The following is a 24479-nucleotide window of genomic DNA, read 5'->3' as shown; positions in this document are numbered from 1 at the left end:
GATGGAGCTGAACACCTTCTTCACATCACATCCTTACTCCCTGCTTCACTTGATCCGCTCCAGTTTGCCTACATGCCAAACAGATGTACAGACGATGCAATAGAAATTGCACTTCACACTCCCCTCTGCCACCTTGACCAGAAAAACACATATGTGCGGATGCTGTTCATAGACTATAGCTCCGCCTTCAGCACCATCATATCATCCAGAATGAAACTCCGTGATCTGAACATCAGCTCCTCCCTGTGCAGCTGGATCCTGGACTTCCTGACAGACAGACCTCAGGTGGTTAGGATCAGCAGCATCACCTCATCCACACTCACACTCAGCACAGGCGGCCCCCAGGGATGTGTGCTCAGCCCTGTTCACCCATGACTGTAAAGCAACACACAGCTCCAACACCATCATTACATTTGCAGATGACACCACCACCATCAGCTGCATTGTGATGGAGATGTGATAGCATACAGGGCAGAGGTGAGAACCCTGACATCATGGTGCTGCGATAACAACCTGCTGCGATAACAACCTGCTGCTTAACGTCAGCAAAAACAAGGAGCTCATCGTGGATTACAAGAGACTGCAGATAGGAGGCCGCACCCCCATCCACATCGATGGAGCAGAGGTGGAGAGAGTCAGCTGCTTCAGATTCCTGGGCATCAACATCAGCGACCATCTGCGTTGGTCACACAAAAGCAGCAAGACAGCAGCTCTTCGTCTTGCGGCGCCTGAGAAGATTCAGCATGAACTCCAGAATACTTACAAACTTCCACCGATGCACCATTAAAAGTATTCTTACTGGCTGCATCACAACCAGGTATGGCAGATGTAACGCTCTGGACCGCAAAGCTTTGCACAGGGTGGTGAGATCACACCCCCTGTGAGATCCTAGGGCATCACCAGGACTGAACTGCCAGCCGTGCAGGATCAATATGGACAGCACTAGCAGACACAGAGACAGTTTCTACTCACAAGCCATCAGGCTTTGGAACTGTTTACATTCTATACACACCATTACACACTCACTACAACTACTGGACTCTACACACTGCCACTTTAAATCACTTTAAATCCTCACTGCACAGGTTTTTGCACAACTGTAAAACCCCCCGAAAAAAACGAAACTGTAAATATTAAACAATTGTCTTAAATTCTCTTAATATTTAATACTTTATGATTTTATTATTATTATTATTGTTATCTTCTTTAATATAACTGCATACTTCTACATGTTCATGTAAAGCTGAGGAGCACGAGTTTCATTACGGGTAAATGTGGCTACACTGTTTATCTGTACATGACAATAAAACTTTACTGCATTGGCAGTGTTCCTAGTTTGGATTCTCATGACATCACTAAGAAACACAGAATTATGATGCTGGTTACTATTTAACAATAGTGGATTTTTTTTCTCACATTAAAGCTCCTTAGTTTCTCAATTACTGCTTCATATAAAAAAGATTTTATTTAAAAATGCCTTTCAAGACACCCAAGGACACTTAATAATGGAGTACAGAGAACAATAATTTAAAAAACACGAGATAAAATAAACAATCGGTTCACAGTGAATATGCAGCATTGAACAGATGGGTTTTGAGTTGAGATTTAAACTGGGGGAGAGAACCAGTGTTTCTTATATCTGGCGGTAGAGAGTTCCCCAGCCTGGGAGCAGAGCAACTGAAAGCTCTGCTTCCCATGGTGCTGAGGCCAAAACAAGGCACAACAAGTTGGATAGAAGAAGAGGCTCGAAGTGAGCGGGCAGAAGAGGCAGTGCTTAACAGGTCAGGAGGAGCAAGCTTATAAAGGGCCTTGAAGAGGTGAACAGACAGACCTCAGGTGGTTAGAATGGGCAGCATCACCTCATTCACACTCACACTCAGTACAGCTGAACAGAAGAAGCTTGTATACTGTTTGGAATTTCACAGGGAGCCAGTGAAGTCCCTGAAGAAGAGGGGTGCAAAAAAGAAAATGTCTTTTTGTGTTTTTGCAAAGCGCCCAGAGCTGCAATGAAAGTTAAATGCCAAATGAAATCCAGTCAAGGTCAGGGAAATACACCTTTTACACAGTCCAGATGTGATCCACTGCACCGACAGGCCACCACTTTCTTCATGGTTACAACCTTAACACAACAGTTTCTCCTCTGTGGGAGCGAGCACGTTTCAACGTTTCGTCATACCGGTTGTTGGTGCTTTATAGTCCGTTATTGTCCTTAGTCCCCGCCACAGGCTCCTAGAGTCACTCTGTTGGAGTTATGACTCTAGTTTCCTCCCGTAGCGCTGCTTCGCCTCTTTCACCGCCCTCCGCACGTTATATGACGCGGCTTTGTACGGGTCCATGTCCCCCGTCATGAGTCCCATGTTGTAGGCAGCGGTGCGGGATCTCAGAGCGTCGCGGATGGTTTTATCCACCCACGGCTTCTGGTTGGGAAACGTTGTGATAGTCTTTGTCTCCACGGTATCATCCGCTAGTTTCCCGATGAATCCCACAACCGCTTCCGTAAACACGTTGACATCATCATCGGAGCTGTTTCTGAACATGCCCCAGTCTGCGTCATCGAGTGCGTCCTGTAACGCGGCCACCGATTGATCCGTCCAGCGCGCGACCTTCCTCTGAACCGGAACTTCCTATTTCAGCCTTTGTTTGTATTTTGGCATGAGGAAGATGGCGGCGTGATCAGATTTGCCAAGCGGAGGGCGGGATTGTGCCTTGTAGCCGTCCTTGACCATAGTGTAGCAGTGGTCCAGTGTCCTTTCACCCCTGGTGGGGCACGAGATGTGTTGATAAAAGTTCGGCGCTGCGCGTTTGAGGTTGGCGCTATTAAAGTCCCCCGTCACAATAAGCGCAGCGTCCCGGTGTTGTGTCTGGTGCTGTGTGAGTGCCTCATGCAGCTCGCATAAGGCGGTGACCGTGTCCGCTTGTGGTGGAATATAAACGGCACTTACAATGACCGATGTAAATTCCCGAGGTAGATAAAAAGGACGACACATGATGGACAGTAGTTCCAGATTTGGTGTGCAGGAGCATGTGAGAGGAACAACGTTCGCACTGTTGCACCAGTTGTTGTTCACCATTAAACACACGCCGCCTCCCCTTGACTTCCCCCCGAGTCCCGTGTCCTGTCCATGCGGTGGACCGAGAAGAACTCGGCCGGCTGGATGGTGTGGTCCGGCACCGCTGGGTTCAGCCATGTCTCGGTGAAGCAGAGGAGATTGCAGTCCCGAATGTCTCTCTGGAACTTTATCCTGGCCCTGAGGTTGTCAAGCTTGTTCTCCAGTGACTGGACGTTGGCGAGCAGGATGCTAGGCAGAGGTGTGCGGTGTGCACGAGCTCTCAGCCTGTTCCTGACGCCGGAAACATTGGAAATCAGTTTTTGGCAGACAATCACTTTTTGGCACAACACCGGCTCGCTTCCCTCTAGGCCGCCGCCGCTTCCCTTTGTTCTCCCTCAAGATCTCACTCGGCCAGCTCGGATCCGGAGTTAAAAACTTCGAATTGTGAGTACATTGTAAACCAATAGAAACAAGAGTGTCACTGTCATACCTAATGTACCCGATGGTGATGATTTTGCCGATTTAGAAACGCTGAAAACTAACTTAAAAAACAAAGACAAAGAAAAAGTGGTCGGAGCAGTCGTGACGGCAGCCGACCTCACCGGCGCCATCTTAGTGTGAAATATAAGAATATTCTACAGAATGGTAATATTTATCACTTATATTGCTTTTAGTCTCTTGAAAAGAGACCCTGAAATAATCTGTTTGTTTGTTTGTTTGTTTGTTTATAACAGCAACCAAGAAAAGGGCAGAGCAAAAAAAACCAGGTGGTGGTCCTGCACCCCCTCGTCAACAAGTTGGTTAAGTAAATAATACCCTCTCGGGAAAATCGATATCTCTCTATGAGCACACTGTCGCGCTGAGCTAAAGGATCCTGTCTATCCCGCAATATACGCTGAATTCTGAGGACTCTCCTTATCAATCTTGCACCTTCCGCAATGGGTGGCTCGCGTAAACGGACAGGACATGGCTGCGACAGACTTCCCAAATCCACCTTCGCTTTTATAGCCGTGGTCTCTCATCTTGATTACACGAAGTAATTTACAATTACTACTCTGAAATATGAATTACATCTGTAATAATCACATGGAATAGAATGATTAATAGTACATTTCCCTTTTTTTAGGAAATGACCTGTATGTATCTGTATGGAATCAATAAAGGGATCAAGTGCTGCATTATCTTTAGTTACATTGATAATATTTATTTATGGTGAAACAGTGGTGGAATATCGCTGTTGCTTTCGTATACATGAAGCGGACATACCTGCGTGGCCGCGATCTAATCCTGTTTACATAAAGTAAACCTGCTCCCGAGCAGGTTTACGCTTACGGCTCTGTTGCTATGACAGCAAGTCCCGGATGAGCTTCGGGGAACCGAACGATCCAGGATCACGCGAAATCGTCAACAATCTAATCCAGCTAACTTACTTAGCGAGGTACGAAGAACGGACCCCAGAGCAGGAGAAATGAAGTGCAGAAAACAAAGCTTGAAGAAAAAATGAAAAATATTTAACAGTGCCAAAGAGAAAGGAGGAGAGAGACGGAGTTAATGAGACAAACAAAAGTCTCCCGAAAGCTAAAAAGGGGAAATATGACCAGTGTATGTAGCGCTTGGCTTCACTGTGACTACATGCACTTTAAATCTTTTCAGTTACAGACTAAAAATACAATATCAATAAAGTTATTCTTTTTTTGTGTAATCTACATTTCTTTTTTCTTTTCTTTCCATCCATTCGCTTCCGCTTATCCTTTTTCAGGGTCGCGGGGGGCGCTGGAGCCTATCCCAGCTGTCATAGGGCGAAAGGCGGGGTACACCCTGGACAGGTCGCCAGTCTGTCGCAGGGCTAACACATAGGGACAGACAACCATTCACACTCACATTCACACCTAGTGGCAATTTGGATTATCCAATTAACCTATCCCCACAAGCTGCATGTCTTTGGACGGTGGGAGGAAGCTGGAGTACCCAGAGAGAACCCACGCAAACACGGGGAGAACATGCAAACTCCACACAGAAAGACCCCGGCCTGATGGTGGAATTGAACTCAGGAGCTTCTTGCTGTGAGGCAACAGTGCTAACCACCGTGCCACCGTGCTGCCCCTTTTTTTCTTTTCTTTAATGTTCATAAAGCTACAATGTTTTGCAGAGATGTACTTATAATAACAATTTGATATTTGTTCTGAATGTTTTCTTTTTCCTGTTCATTTAAAGTTACTTTTATGATCATTTTCCGGTAGAAATTAACTTATCTTTCACCACAAGAGGGCAGAATTTCACCAGTGAGCATGTTGTGATGTCTGGTTTAAAATGAGGTTGCACCATCTTGTAGTACAAAGTGCTATTAGAAAAAAGCACTGCTCAGCAATACTACAATATTTCTGTTGATATCTTCAACATGATCCACAGACGTTTAGGACAGGAAATGAGAGCATTGATGTGTATGTCAGTTTAATGTTGCAGCCAGAGATGACTGAAGTAAGTTGTGCTGTGTAGTTTTATCCACAGTAACACAACCAGGGGACACAATAATTCAGATAATACAGGAATTTAACTCCATCCCAGGACACCTGGACTGGCTTTATGTGTTGTTCAGGTCCGTCACCATACCAGATTTTCTTGACATGATGAAAAGAATTCACTTTAATTAAATTACTGGATTTTTTTTTTATGGATATTAAGGCCGAAACTTGTTCACTGTGTTTACAGATTAAAGCAGTGTGGCTCATGGATTCAGGCTGATGCAGAAATTCATCTCTGTTTAATCAAAATGAAGATCAATCAAGATACCGACATTTCGTAATTAGTTCCTTTAAAAGGAAGTAATTACCAAGTTACTCTAAATATGTTACGAATTATCTCCACTACATAAAAACATACTTGAGAATATCTACAATTTTTTGTTATTCATTAAATCTTTGTTGTTTAAAACTATTTTGGAGCCGTGGGAGCGGCCATGTTTTTCCCACACAATGAATTCTGGGACAATGACATGTATTGGTTGTCATAGGGGCTTTCATTCAGCTAGCCTGTTTTTTATAGTGTAGCAACGGTATTAATTAACTTGCCTAGTGACCTGGTTATGACTTGGTAGACCAGCACTATACCAGAGAACATCTGGATTAAGACATACGACTTCAAGGTTTTGGTGCACTGTGTTGCATGGAGAATCTGTAAAAATAACAATATCGTAATTTCACTGTATAATAAAAATTCGAATTCTATTAATGTACTTATTGTGCGGTTATGCGATACCATGGATAGATGCTGCCATAAAATTGAGCTCTTTACAACAAACGCTCTCAGTAGCCGCATAGACACCGGTAGTTTTCCCTCACTCTCGCGTCCTCGTGTGACGGACTGTTTTCATCTTCATCTAAAATAAGTACTGGTTGATTATTTTCATCCTCGCTCTCGGTTTGCTCTGGTTCAAACTGGAAAGGTTGAACGGAAGCCATTTCCAGGGCGCTGCTAACTGTGAACTCGATGCGGTGCAACCGTATGACGTCACTACCCAGAGTGCATTGAGAAGTAAATAACAATGGTGACCTACTGGTAATTGGTTTTATATAAAATGTGCTTGAAAGGAAAACATTTTGCCGTATTTTAATACCACATATATATTATTAAAAGTACAGTGCATATTTTAGCGCAAACATGTCTTAACAGCCGGGGTACCTTTTAACATATTTTGATCTCCTTCTTTACGCTCACAAAAAGAGGAGGAGGAACTTTCTAACCTTTTTGCGCCTCCTCGGTACCTTTGTGTTAATTGTGTGCTGTTGCTTTAAGAGACAGACTGGTCTGGATTACTTAAGCTAACTTTTCAGATTTCCAGAGAGACAAACTTTTCCAGTTTGACCTGCTTATTATCCTCGCAGAATAAAGGAATAAAGCTTTCCTGTGTTCTTCCAACCAACGTTGAGTGTTTGAAACGAGTTGGACAGGTGAGGGGACAACAAGCTGAGTTACATTTATCATCCCGAAAATGGCGCAGCGAGAAAACCAGGTTAACCGAGACAAACTCTGCTGCTCGATCTGTTTGGATCTCCTGAAGGATCCGGTGACTATTCCCTGTGGACACAGCTACTGTATGAACTGTGTTAAAATCTACTGGGATGAAGAGGATCAGAAGGAAACCCACAGCTGTCCTCAGTGCAGACAGACCTTCACACCGAGGCCTGCTCTGGTGAGAAACACCGTGATAGCAGATTTAGTGGAGGAAACAAAGAAGACTGGACTCCAAGCTGCTAAAGCTGATCTCTGTCATGCTGAACATGAAGATGTGAGCTGTGATTTCTGCACTGAGACAAAGCTGAAAGCTGTCAAGTCCTGTCTGCAGTGTCTGGTCTCTTACTGTGAGCAGCACCTCCAGCCTCACTATGAATCCTCCGCCTTTAAGAAACACAAGCTGGTGGACCCCTCCCAGAAGCTCCAGGAGATCATGTGCCCTCGCCACAATGAGGTGATGAAGATCTTCTGCCGCACTGATCAGCAGTGTATCTGCATTCTTTGCACAATGGATGAACATAAAGGCCACGACACAGTTTCAGCTGCAGCAGAGATGAACGAGAAGCAGAGAGAGCTCAAAGAGAGACAGCAGAACATCGAGAGGAAAATTAAAGAGAAAGAGAAAAGCTTGAAGGTCCTGCAGCAGGAGATCTCTGAGCTGAGGAGGAGAAAAGCTGAGTTGGAGCAGCTCTCTCACACAGAGGACCCCACCCAGTTTCTACACAACTACACCTTGCTGTCACGTCTCAGTGAAGCTCCAGACTCAGCCAGCATCAATATTCATTCTGAGAGCTACACCGAGGATGTGGCAGCAGCTGTGTCAGAGACCAGAGAGAAACTGCAGGACAATGTTGAATGGACCATAACTGCTGTTGAAGAAACTAAGGGGGATGTTTCACTGTCAGAGACAGAGCCCAAGACCAGAGCTGAATTCTTAAAATATAAATGTGAAATCACATTTAACCCAAACACAGCACACCAGCATGTTGTGCTTGGGCCTGGCTTAAAAGCAAAATATAGTCATACTCAGACAATCAGGCGCTATGATCACGCCGACAGATTCACTGACTGGCCTCAGGTGTTGAGCAGAGAGATTTTCACAGGACCTTGTTACTGGGAGGTGGAGTGGAGCGGGGACGATGTCTTTATAGCATTAGCTGACAGCAGTGTAAGCAGATCAGGAAGAGAGAGTGCTTTTGGAAACAATAACAGTTCATGGGCATTGGAGTGTTTCAGTGGCGGTTATACATTCAGAAATTCAGGCAGCAACACTTTCATTAAAGGTCCACAGTCCTCGAGAATTGGAGTGTTCCTGAATCATTTTAATAGTTACACTTATCTGTCCTTCTACAGCGTCTCTGAAAGCACTCGAACCATGACTCTCCTCCACAGAGTCCAGACTAGGTGCCCACTCCTGGTTGGGCTCGGTGTATACGGCGGTAGCGCTGAAATCTGTGAGATTTCAAGTTAAAAATGATAAAAGTCATAAAATCATTATCTTATGCAACAAAAAGTAAAGAAGCTCCATAAACCAAGATACTCACTTGAAGGTAAAATGTCTTTGTTTTATACTTTTTATTATAAGAAGTGGCCTAGGAAAAACAGACAAGTGATTGTTCATCAGTTCATTGTTAGAAGATAGCACCGACATTTTATACAATAAAAACTCAGTTTTTATTGAAATCTTCATTTCTCTAAAGATAATAAATATTATTTTTAAATCTTTTCTTGATTTGTGACAGACTTCTGATATTGTTTGCAATAACTGACTAAATAGAAACTGAAAATTTATCTTTCTGATTGTGTCAAGTTTTTGGGTTTATTTTCACAATTTATTTATCAGAATGTTTATTAAACAAAATAATGATATTTCATGGAAATATTCAATTCATTTCTATATTGTATGTGTAACAGATTTGATTGTAAAACATCTCAAAATTAAAACTTAATGTCATGTGACGCCATAACAGCTTCTTATCTGCTGATGTTTTTATTGGGAATATTTCATCCATGGAGAGTAAGGTAAAGTGCTTCAAAACAGTGTTTTAGTTTAAATAACTTTTATTTGATTGTCTCGTATGGCCAGTGTTTTATTGTCTAGCAAATCGTTAACAAAGGCAGTGTTTCTAAAACATCTAGAAATTTATGAGACGTATTTATCATAAAATCCAGTAAATGAGAGAAAATGACCAGGACCTTTGGAGTGTGTTTTTCTTTCCTACCTGATACAGTGTTTGCTGATTTTACTCAAAATTATTTAGTTTCCAGTTTCAATCAAGTTTTCTCCATTTGTCCAGCGCTGTGCTGGAAACATGCTTCAGAGATTTTGGTCCAGATTGGCATGATGGTGTCACAGAGTTGTTTCAGATTTGTCAGCTGCACAACTCTGATGTGAATCTCCCTTTTACCACATCATAAAGGTCAGAGATCTGGTGCTTGTGGAGTCCATGTGAGTGCAGTCAGTTCATTGCCATGTTTGAGAAACTAGTTTGAGTTTTTTTGACATGGCGCGTTATCTTGGTGGAAGCAATCATCAAACGGTGGGTGCAGTGTGGCCATACTGGGATGGAGATGGGCAGCAACAATACTCAGGTAGGCTGTGATATTTAAATGATGCTCAGTTCATAAAAAAATGTGCCAAGAAAATATTTCCCACACCATCACCTGCAGCCAGAGCTGTGGATACAAGGCAGGATGGATAATAATGGATTGGATTTATATAGCGCTTTTCAAGGCACCCAAAGCGCTTTACAATACCACTATTCATTCACTCTCACATTCACACACTGGTGGAGGCAGCTACAGTTGTAGCCACAGCTGCCCTGGGGCAGACTGACAGAAGCCAGGCTGCCATATCGCGCCATCCAGAGGGGCCGATAGGGTAAAGGGTAGGGTAAAGTGCCTTGCCCAAGGTAACAACGACCAGGACAAAGAGCCCGGGGATCGAACCGGCGACAGATGCGCTTCCCAACCCCCTGAGCCACGGTCGCCCCGTGAGCCACGGTTGCCCCGTAGATCACACAGACAAACACTGTGTTGTCCAGAGGGATCCATGCCTTCATCTTGTTTATATCATATTGCTACCCCCAGAAATCTGGACTTGTCAGACCAGGCAACATTCAGCTGTTCAGTTTCAGTGAGCCTGTGTGAACGGTAGTTTCCTGTTCTTAGCTGACAGCATCATTCTCTGCAAATCCTGGAAAACCCTATGAGATCAAATCAGCTCGTCTGGAACCAACAGACATGTTCAAAGTCACTTCAAACACCTTTCATCCCCATTCTGATGCTCGGTTTGAGTTTCAGGAGGCTTCCTTGACTATGTCTAGATGCCTAAATACATTGAGTTGCTGCCATGTGGTAGATATTTGCATTAATGAGCAGCTGATCAGGTGTGCCTAAAAAAGTTGTAGGTGAGTGTACATACACTAGGAAATCATTAACTTATTTACAGATTAAGTTGCATTATTAGCAGGGCTTTAAAAATAAACTGGATAATGCTGAAGTCTGCCAGATTAAATGATATACACAATACACTAAAAATAAATAATAATGTTAAGCAACCAAAACCTTTCATGTATCAAAACATGGAAAGTCAGTCAGTCAGTGTGTTTCTATCCAGTCTCATTGGGCAGTAATATTGTAATCTGTAATGTCTGATTCTGAGCTTTTCCTTTGGAGTTAAAAATCCAAATCAGTGTTTGTCTGTGTGATCTGGATTTATTTATCACTAAAACTGTCCCACACTTAACCAAGAGCTGACACTGGAGGGTGACTGGCCTGAGTTTGGGTGTCACACAGGGGCAAGCAAGTATAGATATTACAATACAAACAGAACTTTTAGAAAGCAATTGACTCGCAGTCCGTTAGACATTAACGTCTCACCAAATTAACAAATACCAGAACTAAGGATCTTTTCTCTATTTTTATTTTATTTTATTTTTTCACATCCACTTTTGAATTGAATTGAAATTTTTATTTCAGTCAACAACAACAACAGATTATAATTTTACATAAAAGTACTCAAACAGTAACCGAAAAAGGAATAGGCTGAAGCCTTATGGCTTATACTTATCCTATCCCTTACCCCCATAGAAATAATCAAATCCTTAACCAAGAAAATAAATAGCATTGATAAATAAGTTGTATAACAGTTTGAAAAGAAATCAATGATAAATCAAGAAATTAAATCAACACAAAAAAATTTTAACAAACCAAATTTCTATAACCTTGTATAATACTAATCTTTAAAATCTTTTAGTTAACTGTTATTTCCTTGTCTCTTACTGCCATGTTGTACCAGAGCAAACACACATCATTCCAGCTTTAGATCAGCATCAGGAACAACAGCGAGCTCCTGCAGTCAGAGGTCGTGGGACGAACACATTTATGTAACTTCATGCTATAAACTCTCATCTTCTTCAGCTTGGCTGCCACAAGCCCAAACAGATTTAGCCTCATTAAAGTAACGACGAAACAACTGTATTGTCTGCAAGCATGAATCACAGGTCCTCACAGACTGATGAGTCACTGTATCAAACAAGCACACTCATGTCCTACAACTCCTTGTCTCACAGTGAACCCACTTTTCGTGCCCTGCTCCTGTCACTCGATAAACAGACCTTTTTAAAATTATTTACAATAATTTATAGGAAAATAATATAAATGTCAGACACTGTCCACGACCTAAAGGTTGAAGTCAGGTGTGTTAGTCTGTATTTCACAGAATGATGTAAAATAAGCAATCAGTGAAGTTTGACTTCTTCAACTTTGTCAAACCTCTTATTTTGTCTTTATTTGAAGCAGCTGTATAAAGCCATGATGTCAATGAAGCAGTCATATGCAAGCTGGTATGTTGTATAATGGTGACAGTTTTAGTTCCCACACTGGGTTCACATCTCCAGACTGCAGCAGATTGACGAGATACCAAAAGAGCAGGAAAGCTGAAGAAGAGGTGAGCATCGAACATACCACAGAGAGGTGACACAGTTTAAAAACTGAGTTTACACGATCAACATTTAAATGTATAATGTCAACATCAATGTTTTGTTTTTTGTTTTTTCATGTGTGTGAAAGCTTACAGTCAGGGTTGGTGTGGTTAAGGCTCCTGTTTTCTCTTTTCTTTTCCCTTCAAACCTGAACCACTTCCAGCAGGTGGCAGCACCTCCCTGATCCTGATGCCAAGGAGGCCTCTTCCTGTTAAAAAGGAATTCTTCCTTTTCCTGTTAACATTATAGTCTGAGCATTGGAGGTCTCTTTCTAATAGTTTTGGGGTCTTTGCCATTGAGATGGCAGTTGTTAACTGGTTTGAATGAATTATTCCTCAGCTCTGTATTCCCTTCATACACATGGGTTTAGGTTGAGGCAATCACAATATTCTGCTTGATATTTGAAAGCAAACTAACGAATATAGGAGCTGCATTCAAAGAACTCCACAGCTGCTCAGCCTGTGTGGGGCAGAAGTGTGTGCTGTGAAAGTGGCTTTGTTCTGAAGAAGGGGGGGACTTCAAAATCAGGTTTTGGAAGACAACTTCAGGAAAGGCTGGTGGAGAGGCATTTTATCTCCAACCTTTTTAATAATTGGAGGATGTGACAATGGCTGTGGCTACTGCCAAAGTACATAACACAGGAAATCCCTTATGAGAGATTGGCAGAGATGCCACCCACAGGGACTGAACCAGACATGTTGCACACATGCAGAGTCAGTCGAGCTGGTTCAAGTATTTGTAAAAACTTTACGCTGGAATTAAAAACAACATGGTTTTCTTTCCTCATGAGAAACAGAAGGTTACACCAACTAAACCAGCAATACACTTACCTGGTAAGTGTTGTCTGGCTGATATTGTATGGTAAGTCTTACCATACAATATCAGCCAGACAACATAATAACACAGGAGTTACCAGGAGACGGAGCGTTGTTGGAAAGATTCACTTAGTATCTTAAATCTTAACCTCCGCCCACTAAATCAGGGCCTCATTGGGATCACAGCGCAGCCAATCAGAAACAGACTGTACTCACAGACCCGAGTGTATGAATCAAATGTGGATGTGTTAATAGTGAAAAACATTCTAAGCACCAAGGAAAACGCATGTGGATCAAGCTGAGCGGATCAGACAGGAGCAGCCGAACACAAAGAACATAAAGCCCTGCTGAGCCTGATTCTACATGCACTGAAAGAGTCAGGAGACAAGAGAGGCTGCATTCATTTATTTATTTCAACGTTCAAGGCCAACAAAACTGTAAGTGCTTCAGGAAGAGTTAGTCAAGTTCCACTGTCAAACGTCATCATACTGTACAGTGAGGTTTAGTGCCACAGCATTGATATACATGTACAAAAGCAAATACAAGTGCAATAACAAACAGTCTTAGAATATAAAACATGAATCTAATGCAATGAAGTTTTTCCCCACACACATTTAGTATGGCCGGGTGTTTTGGCATTCTGGTATGACTACAATCTTATTTATTTATTTTAAATTTAAAAAAAAAAAAAAAAAAAGGTTCATGATACCCAGCTAACATCAACTATCTGCAGTCCAAGAAGCTGGAGTTGGAGTTTCTCGTCCTGATTTCAGGACCAGAATCTGTCAGGACAAACAGATGTATGACATTTCAGGAAAAAAAAAAAAGCACCAAAATGTGCGCTGCTTTTCGGTCTGGTTACTACCGTTTATGTCAGAACCGGTGCAATACCATACCCATCCCTATTTAGCAGTGATCGAACTTTCAAAATAAGAGCACAGAGATCATGAAGTCATGGAGTGTGAACTTGTCTCAGATGGATAAAAAACTAAAACAAAAGAGAAATCAAAAATGAGCTGCCAAATATACTGTGGGAACCACTAATAAACCTGCAAACTAAAGTGTGTGAGTGGGGAACACTGAAATACATGAATAAAGTACATTAAGATAAAATTAAGCAGTGTATTAAATAGTTGTAGTAGTTTTTAAAAGAATTTAAAGTATTTTAAAGACGGTATTTCTATTTTCTATTTTCTTCAGTACAGCTGAAGAACAGATAGAAAAGATTTGTGGGTTCCCTGCCTTCCCGTGCAGACTCTTTCTTCTACTGAAGAAATACATTTGTTCCCCATGCTGACAGATAAACTCTGTTTAACATTTAGATCTACCTTCAAACATGACTGTGGAGGTGGTGTGAACATGTAACTCAGTGGGTCTGGGGAGGCACGAGTTTCGTTTAAGAAAGGACTCTGAACGTCCTGCCGTCGAGGGGTGACACCATTAGCCGTGCTGAGCCCGGGGAGTGGAGGGGGCGCCACTTGTTCCTCCAGAGCACCGTGAAGAATCTGGACACGAAAAGGATGCACGCCACGACCAACAGCACAACTGCAGAGAGAAAACAAGCAGGGCAGCTAGTGGTTAGGTCGGCCAAGGCTGGACATTAAATTAACTGAACTCCTCTCTGCCTCTGTTCACTGAATAAACTGATGATTCTTGTGACACAAGTTTATTATATTTGTGTTTCAGGGGTGACAAAAACAGATTCACTATTTTATAAAGTTTACACATTTCTAGTAGTTCATAAGCAGCATTTCAGTGGAGAAAGCAGCTTTTCCATGCATGAAACACCCGTATAATATTCAAATGGAACAGAAACCCCAAACCAAACCAAACAAAAAATACTAGCTCATTAATAATCATTATTGATAAATAAGTATTGCTGAACTCACCCATAAAGATGGCGTTTGGAGTGGGATCAGCTGGGTTGAAGTGCTTGTAGACGTTTCCGACCAGAGCCACGATCACCACCGGGTAGATTGTGAGGATGTTGCGCACCCAGCGGTCCAGCACCCAGTTCTCCAGAATGAACCTGCCATCATCAAACAGTGTTTCTGTTTACTGTTGAAACAAACTGTTTGGAGATTCTCTCACAGACTTTTATTCAGTTATGCGTGTCGTTCTTACACCATCAGTGTTTTGGGGTTTTTAGAGTCACAAAAGATGGAGGGAGATCACATAATTTAAGTGGCTTCTTAAGGGTGAATTTTAGGGCAAAGCAAACCTTTGCTTTCGTTTATATAAAAAAAAAAAAAAAAAAATCAGATTTAACTGGTGAATCTATATTTGACTTTCTTCTGTCTCCCTGATCATAGAAATTATCTTCAAGGTAATTTCTTGTTAGCTCCCACATCCCTGTGCCTGAACCTCATCCAATCAGAGCTTACCATGCCACCACCTCTGCAAACAGGATGCACAGTGACGCAGTTGCTGCCGTGCTCTTATCCACACCCCACAGGTGGAGAACTACAGAGAAATTGATCAGAGAGGCGATAGAAGTCCATGTAGCATAGACAGCCAAACCATTTTGGACCTGAAAAAAAGAAAATGAGACAAACAGTTTCTTACTATTGCCTTTTGGGGACAGAGCTGACACTCATCTAACAAGTATTTTCCCCCTTCCTAATTTCTTTTTTTTAAAAACATATTTGCCATGGGTATTTTAATATAAACATTTGTCTGATGATCTGAAACACTAAAGTGTGACGAATATGCAAAAATCAAAGAAATTTTCACACTGACTGTGTCCTACCAGTACTCTGAGAAAGGTCAGGTCTTTGCGATGGTATGTCTGTAACCAGAGTCCATAGTAATCTGTGGCAAAGCAACAGAAGAACAGAGCGCTGTAGCCGGAAACCGCTATCAGGATTAAAACGACCAAAGACGCCAGCATCATCCTGGAAGACAGAGAAACAGAAAGAAACAATGAATGCAATAAATAGGGGGCAGAAACAGCTCTGTAGGTAGAGCGGTGACCCCATGATCAGAAGGTTGGGAGTTCAAGTCCACTGAACGGCTACCCTGAGCAAGGTGCTGTCCCTACACACTGCTCCCCAGGCACTGGATTGGTGGCTGCCCACTGCTTAACTGAGTGAATGTGATTAATAAAGTACAGATTATTAAGTTACAAGGTCAGACATCAGAGAGACAGAGCTGACAAAGGGGCAACAATTCCTTTTGTTATTAACTGAATGGTGTGTCCGCATTGTAGTAACTGAACATAATTTACCACAGTGACTTTCAGGCAAACTGAGCTTTCAGTACATAATTGCATGTTCATTATTTGCATATTCATATTATTTATACTACATTTTGGTCATTCTTATTTCATGCACTACTCATTATTCACAAACTAACATAAATGCTTCCATTCACAAAGATCTCAAAGGATATTTATTTGCCTTTCTGCAGATATGCATAGTCATAGGGCTGCTCGATTATGGCAAAAATGATAATCACGATTATTTTCACTGAAATTGAGATCTCGATTATTTGACGATATTTATTTAACCCTTTAAGACCTACTATAGAACCAAATCCGCCAGAGCTCATATTATTTTTTTACATGTTGTAGTGCCATTTGTGGGAGCATTTCAATTTGCTATGCAACTGTTATAGCCCATATTTTAATAATATGTATGCATTAAGTCCATAGTAAATACATTAATTGCAAAAAAGTGCAATAAACTACAAAAAACAAATTGAAAATCGTTTTTGGTTTTTTTACATATATTTCTACTTGGAGAAATTTAAGAGGTTTATCCCTCAAAACTTTAAATACAAAAAAGTTGCAAAAAATAGTTTACAACAACAGGAAATTTATTTTGAGTGTCTTCATAGTTTTATTTTGGAGATACACCAGTTTTTATATACTGCAGGAAAAACGAAAAAACAATCCTATGATGCAAATTTGCAAAGAAAACAGCAGGTGCATCAAAATAAACTATTTCCAGCAGTGCAATTCGAGTTCTAAGCATCCCAGAAACTATTCAGAAAAGTCAAACATGACCAGTATAGGTTTTTAAGGCCTACGAGTAAAAAACTACAATTTCCGCGAAAATGACGTCACTTCCAGTTTCGAGCAGGAAATGGCGGACATGCGACAGTTCGCGCTGACATCTGTTTCAATGTGGGAAGTGTTACGAACAGCTGATCGGATCGGCAAAGCGTGTTTCTGGAATATTATGTTTTTGTTGCTGCAAGAGCTTTTTATGCAATTTTTGCAAAGCTTTATGTGGAAGGAAACCGTGACCGAGGACAAGCTGATGGCATCAGATGTAAGTACAACTCCTCCGGTTTCATATGCAAAACAAATTATTGCGCTAGCTTACACGGTTCCGGTTCTACAGGGATTTAAAAATAGTTGCACAAAACGGAGCGTGCTGCTCTGACCGGCTTTAAAGGGTTAACAATGACTTTAAAAAAATAATATAAAATAGTGTGCAACACCACTGAAGTTGTTTTTTACCTCTCTTTTCAACCAACGGCAGTCACTCTCCTCTCCAAATAACTTCTGCTTAGCTTTCCGAGCTTCCCTCGGGTCCTCTTAATCAGCGGTCTCCAACCTTTTTTGCGCCACGGACCGGTTTATGCCCGACAATATTTTCACGGACCGGCCTTTAAGGTGTCGCGGATAAATGAGGGAGGGGCTAATAATCGGCTCCGTCATTTTTAATGATCGTTGAAAGCCCAGATCGTAATCGTGATTAAAATTCGATTAATTGAGCAGCCCTACATAGTCACCTTGATATTTACAGTGGGGCAAAAAAGTATTTAGTCAGCCACCGATTGTGCAAGTTCCCCCACTTAAAATGATGACAGAGGTCAGTAATTTGCACCAGAGGTACACTTCAACTGTGAGAGACAGAATGTGCAAAAAAAAAAATCCATGAATCCACATGGTAGGATTTGTAAAGAATTTATTCGTAAATTAGGGTGGAAAATAAGTATTTGGTCACCTCAAACAAGGACAATCTCTGGCTCTCACAGACCTGTAACGTCTTCTGTAAGAAGCTTTTCTGTCCCCCACTCGTTACCTGTATGAATGGCACCTGTTTGAACTCATCATCTGTATAAAAGACACCTGTCCACAGCCTCAAACAGTCAGACTCCAAACTCCGCCATGGCCAAGACCAAAGAGCTTTTGAAGGACACCAGGAAAAGTATTGTAGCCCTGCACCAGACTGTGAAGAGTGAATCTACAATAGGCAAGCAGCTTGGTGTGAAAAAAATCAACTGTGGGAGCAATCATCAGAAAATGGAAGACATACAAGACCACTGATAATCTCCCTCGATCTGGGGCTCTACGCAAGATCTCATCCCGTGGGGTCAAAATGATCATGAGAACGGTGAGCAAAGATCCCAGAACCACACGGGGGGACCTGGTGAATGACCTGCAGAGAGCTGGGACCAAAGTAACAAAGGTCACCATCAGTAACACACTACAACGGCAGGGAATCAAATCCCGCAGTGCCAGACGTGTTCCGCTGCTGAAGCCAGTGCATGTCCAGGCCCGTCTGAAGTTTGCCAGAGAGCACATGGATGATACAGCAGAGGATTGGGAGAATGTCATGTGGTCAGATGAAACCAAAGTAGAACTTTTTGGTATAAACTCAACTCGTCGTGTTTGGAGGAAGAAGAATACTGAGTTGCATCCCAAGAACACCATACCTACTGTGAAGCATGGGGGTGGAAACATCATGCTATGGGGCTGTTTTTCTGCCAAGGGGACAGGACGACTGATCCGTGTTAAGGACAGAATGAATGGGGCCATGTATCGTGAGATTTTGAGCCAAAACCTCCTTCCATCAGTGAGAACTTTGAAGATGAAACGAGGCTGGGTCTTCCAACATGACAATGATCCAAAACACACCGCCCGGGCAACAAAGGAGTGGCTCCGTAAGAAGCATTTGAAAGTCCTGGAGTGGCCTAGCCAGTCTCCAGACCTCAACCCCATAGAAAATCTGTGGCGGGAGTTGAAAGTCCGTGTTGCTCGGCGACAGCCCCAAAACATCACTGCTCTCGAGAAGATCTGCATGGAGGAATGGGCCAAAATACCAGCTACTGTGTGTGCAAACCTGGTAAAGACCTATAGTAAATGTTTGACCTCTGTTATTGCCAACAAAGGTTATGTTACAAAGTATTGAGTTGTATTTTTGTTATTGACCAAATACTTATTTTCCACCCTGATTTACGAATAAATTCTTTACAAATCCTACCATGTGGATTCATGGATTTTTTTTCACATTCTGTCTCTCACAGTTGAAGTGTACCTCTGGTGCAAATTACTGACCTCTGTCATCATTTTAGGTGGGGGAACTTGCACAATCGGTGGCTGACTAAATACTTTTTTGCCCCACTGTAGCATACTTTGGCACAGCTATCAGTATGATTCTTTGCACATCCATAATAAATCTTTATCACTAAGTATGGTGATTTATTGAAACGTGCATGCATACAGTCTGTACATTTCTAATGAGCCTTAAAGGCAATGCCTGTTATGGCCATTGGCCATCTTTAATCTTCATGTTTAAGGACACTTAAATCTTTTTGGATGTTTCTGCCTTTTGTTCTGTTCTCTGTCCAAATGATTCCACACTGCTTCAGTAATGTTGACATCCAGGCTCTAGGCAGGCCAATCTGTGTGTTTTTCCTGTTCAGGTATGTTTTTAATCTACTGGGAGTGTGTTTCAGATTCTTTCCATGATGAAAAATCAAGTCCTTGCCAATGACATGATTTTTTTGGATGGTATTACTTGATGGATCAAAATCTGCACATTGTGAACACATTTCTACGTTCACAATTCCATCAATTTGGAAAAGATTCCCAGCAACACCGGCTTAAATGGAGCCCCAAACCATAATAGAGATTACAGGTGGCTGTACACACTCATTGTTATACCTCTCTCCTGTCCTCCTCCATACATATTGATAATGAGCTGAACCAAAAACTTGGATACAAGTTTGGATTTGGATTCACCACTCCATCAGACCAGTTCAGTCTAGTTCTTGTGAAATCTGGCATATGTCATCCTTCTCTTCCTTTCATAAGAATGGCTTCTTGGCAGCCACTTTTCCACTGAGACCATTTCTGATGAGGCTTCAGCAAACAGTGGATGAGTCAACTGAAGGGGTAGATGCATGTGTACTGTGCAAAAGGCTTTTGTCAGTACTGTATGTTTACTGCAAGTACCGCTGTGCCACATGAGAACTACGAAACGTGAGAACTATTTATTATGTTTTCTTTTCCATGGTGGCTGGAACGGCACATCATTTCATGCTGCACTGCACTGACTATTGTTTTTTTAGTATTCACAGTATAGGATGATCATCCTAAATTGTCCTGTCTGAATTTTTGTTTGGTCGCCAAGTGTTACAAAGTCCGATACAGAGGAACCACTGTTTTGGAGCCATCATCAAAGATATAACTTCAGTTCTGGCTCAAACGAGTTCCAGTTATTTGCATGACTCAGTCTGGATGAACAGCTCGTCCTACAAGTGCTCGTGCTCTGCTAGTAACACATGTGGAATTTATTCCAGTCTTCACAGACACACCTGGTCTGGAACCATCATTTGTTTTTCCAAGAGCACAACGAGCCAAAACACACCTGCGAGGTCTAACCCACCAGCAGGGTGATGAGAGTGTATCAGATGAACTTGAGTGCAGAGAGACGCACAAGTGAGAAAAAAAAAGTGTTCAGCATATGTGAGAACTACTTCAGGAATGTTGAAAAAGCTCCAGTTTACGACCTCATGAAGCTCGTGGAACAATTTAAACCATGTGCTGCTCTTGCTAAACCTTTTTCTCTTTAACTAAACTTTAACTCCAGGGTCCATTCCTTCTTATTATGTCTCTGATACGACCACATGTATAATTTAACAGTCTTGAAGTTTTCAATTTTGTACTGTGCTGCAGAAAAATAGTAAAAACAAATTAAACTCCTAGTAAGCAGAACCCAGCCAGGGTGGAGCCAAAAGCCACAAATGGATAACTGCTGAGGTACATTAGGAAAGACATGCAGTGCTAAATCAAATATGTAGAATAAGATATTCATACTGGATGGGCTGGAGCTCTTGTAAACAGCAGATAATGTATCAGCTGATATTAGCCATCCAACAATAAATCAGTAATGGCATATATGAGCATCTTAAAAGTAAAGGCGAGACAAGAGACACAAAAGTTCAACTACATTATGAGTGTTATGAGTTTGTTCACCACACTCTGCAACTTCCCTGTTAGGAATGCCACAAACACAACAGCTAGCTGCTCCAAGCAGACTCAGGCAGTGTGGAAATGAGTAATCTATGAGTGCAGCGACAACACAAGATCACACCTGTATTGTCATCATATTAAGGTAAGGACTCATTGGGTTTTTAAAAATCACAAAATATTGATATTTGCCTAACAAAAAAATCCTAGATCAATCGGGTTATAGCAGATACACGGTGTGTGCAAGAGACAAATTGAAAGAGAAGCAAAGACAAGAGCACAGGAGACTCTGAGCGGTAACCTGCTGCACATCCTTTCCAGCTCAATCTCTGACTAGGGTGATTAAGAATAGAGATGGAAATGTACTAATGAGTGCAGTGAATGTTGTGAGAAGATGGAAAAGTACTCTGAGGAGTGCATAAATGAAGAAAATAAGAGAGAGAGAACAGATGGAAAGTTAGTGATTCATGAATGCATATTTAGTAGGGAGGAAGTGAAGGCAGCTATGTAGAGGGTGAAGAGTGAATAGGCAGTCAGGCACTTTGGAGACAAATATAGAGAGACAAGGACATTTATAGAAGAAGGATTATAGATATGTTGGATAAAGGATATTGAATATGGATCTAGGGACTCTGGCGACAGGGTGAGATAAGAGGTCGATGTGGTGACCCGTAAAGGGAGCAGCCAAAAGAAGCATAAGAACAGGTAGTAGTAAATAAAATGAAGACATACTCTGCGTCCCACAGCAGGAGCCATATAATGTTCAGCACCATGTTGGAGAGCCAGCAAATATGGAAGCCGTAGGGCAGCAGACACTGAGCCCAGGATCTATTAACAGAGAGAGAAATATCAGTTTCATCCTGTGTGTTTAGATTTAGTCCAGGTGTTTTGATGCTAGCTTACCCTCTGCATGTGTATGAAGTGATATAAATCACCATCAGGGTGAGCCAGGTATAGATAACACCCCAGATGGAGAAGGTCCAGCCAGCTGGAGTGATGCCTGTCTCATAGCGGGCTGATACATTTCCTGTAGCAGTATGAAAGGGACCTGGAAAACAGACAGAGAGAATAAACAAATGTGCACTGGTGGAGTTTGCATTCCAGTTCCAGCTGGTTTGTTTACAGGGGCAACAAAGCAGCAAACACAAAGATGGAAGAAAACTGATGTGATGTGACTAGATGTTACAGGGGGAAATGCAGAAAAACAGAACTACTTCAGCTGGATTAAAGAGAAATGTCTCAGATCAGCAGGGTTACTGCTTACTGACTGATGAACGTCTTCTACCCATCTTTACATCTGAGAAACCCAGTCATGTTACAGACTTGTTTCCAATCAAATGCTTAGTTGCAAAATGTTCCTCCAGTATTTTTTGGTACCACTTACTTTTCCAAACTTTTATTTACCTGTTCCAACTTTTTGGGACTGTTTGTTAAATTAGCAACATCTTAAATGCGAAGTAAACTAAAGAAAGTCCTCATTTTGTTTGTAGATGTTCCCTTTGAGCCTTTATAACTACTCAAACATAAAGACCTTTATTAAGTAGTAAAATCACTGATAAACAATAAGCTACAACAGAAAAAAAACTGACCCTTACTTTGTCATTTTGAAAGCATTACAGAATTCTGAGAACGGCTCTCCTACTTTTTAAAAAGTACCTCACAGGAAAAGATCTTAGGTTAACAGGGAGACAATGTTCAGGTTTATACAACTTCCTAAGTCTTAGTCTTAACTTAAAGCAGATGCAGAGCTGCTGCCACAGTGAGGCTCGAGAGCAGAACAAGGAGTAGAGGCCTGCTGCAGTCCAAGATGGAGGAGATTCACTTCAGGAGCAGCTGATTATTATGTTCAGTTATGCGTCAGTCACAAAAAGGCTTGGCAAACACATATGCATTCAATTCATATAACAAAGCGTGTGTTCCTCCTTTTGATGCGTGCGCACATAACAACCTCCTGCCATAAAAAAATCTAAATCTATCCTAAACACTGTGACTTCTGGGTGCTCCACTTTCCTCCCACGGTCCAAAGACGTGACTGTAAGAGGCAAGGCTGTGGGTGTCAGCATGAATGTGGACGATCGTTTCTCTGTGACGGACTGGTGACCTATGCAGGATCACCTCTCGTAGGTATAAACATCAATGTGTCCTAATTATAAGGACTTCTTTTCGTTTCCATTAATGTAATGCACTTCTATTTTAGAAGGCAGGCTTAAATTTAACGTGTGCGTTTTAGACTACCTCTTTGTCTCAAGCTCACCATTTCTCTGCTGCAGAGTAGCTCTTACACTTTTTACATGAATCACAGTGCCTGCTGCTCCTAAAAGATTTCTAAAATAATGACTTAATATCTATCATTACATAAAACAAATTGATCACAGTAAAAACTGTGATTAAAATAGAAAAAAAGTGGATACACTGTTACTATTTGCCAGCTCACTGAGGAAGGAAATGAGTCTTATCCATGTGGGAGCGGAGCATTTTCTCGGCCACACCCTGAATATATATATAAAAATAAATAAATCACTGTTGGATCTTTCCCGTCCAGCAGAACCAGTGGGCGGAGGGATACCACAGTCACTATTCCTACACTTTACTTAGACTATTTATTAGGATAAAAATAATATAAACTTCGTACTAATAACTGGTTAATTTGAGTCCCCTCTCATAACTATAACAAACTCTGGGAAGTTTGTGAGCTGTTATTGTTACTCCTGCCAGTTAGCAGTACCAGCTATGTAAATACGCAGTCCTGGAAATGACGGCTCACTGGTTGGTGTAACATGCTTTGGTGACATAACAGCTGCAGTAAACAGTTAACAAAACTTCTGAAAATACAGCTTTTGTGAAGGAAGAAAACTAAAACCAGAAATAAAACACCGAGAATGTACCACCGTGTGCAGTTTTAACAGTCTTGCAGTTATGTTTTTAATCTTTTTCGAGCTCTGTGAAACTCACTTCTTGAACAGCGATATTTCACCTACCTTTGCCCGCTCCGGCCAAAGCGTTAAAGACTAAAACGGCAACAAAAACCACCGCACACAGGATTATGACGAGAATCCGCAGAATATTGACGTCCTTCATTTTGTCTTTCTCGCTGCTTCGTGCCTCGGTGTGTCCTCTTCAACTGTCAGGGAGCAGCGGACGGAGCTAAACGGACCCGAACGTGACGCCTTCACGTGCTCCACGTAAACGCCCACAGAGGGGAAAAGGAGAAGAAGAAATGCAAATGTGTTGTGCTCACGTTTCAACACAGGTAAACCTTGAGTTATATATTCATGTAAATGTTATCGATAAGTTAAACTAAAGTAACTGCATCGTAGTATAATATATAATTACATATATAAGAACTTGCAGTGTAATGGCGTCCTCTTCAGGCAGACCGTGAACATAATACAGCTTATTTAATGCAGTCTGT

General features: G+C 41.7%; 2 protein-coding genes across 2 annotated transcripts; one reads left to right on the top strand and one right to left on the bottom strand.

Moving 5' to 3' along the window:
- Positions 1-7038: 7038 nt before the first annotated feature.
- On the top strand, positions 7039-8532 carry LOC308384097 (tripartite motif-containing protein 16-like; the record flags this gene model as incomplete). Its single annotated transcript, XM_080862436.1, has 1 exon — positions 7039-8532. The coding sequence occupies one exon, from the start codon at positions 7039-7041 to the stop codon at positions 8530-8532; it is 1494 nt and encodes a 497-aa protein (XP_080718562.1).
- A 4737-nt stretch (positions 8533-13269) lies between these two features.
- LOC308387579 (uncharacterized protein) lies at positions 13270-24200 on the bottom strand. Its single transcript, XM_080867738.1, has 7 exons — positions 24046-24200; positions 21971-22115; positions 21800-21895; positions 15611-15755; positions 15246-15391; positions 14751-14890; positions 13270-14406 (listed from the first exon to the last, which is right to left on the bottom strand). Exons 1-7 carry the CDS (start codon positions 24143-24145, stop codon positions 14258-14260), a joined length of 921 nt encoding a protein of 306 aa, XP_080723864.1. The 5' UTR covers positions 24146-24200; the 3' UTR covers positions 13270-14257.
- Positions 24201-24479: the final 279 nt, after the last annotated feature.

The sequence above is a fragment of the Rhamphochromis sp. 'chilingali' genome (genome assembly GCF_963969265.1).
Source record: "Rhamphochromis sp. 'chilingali' genome assembly, chromosome: 2".
In the NCBI taxonomy this organism is placed as follows: domain Eukaryota; kingdom Metazoa; phylum Chordata; class Actinopteri; order Cichliformes; family Cichlidae; genus Rhamphochromis; species Rhamphochromis sp. 'chilingali'.
This window is presented reverse-complemented; position numbering and strand designations above follow the sequence as displayed.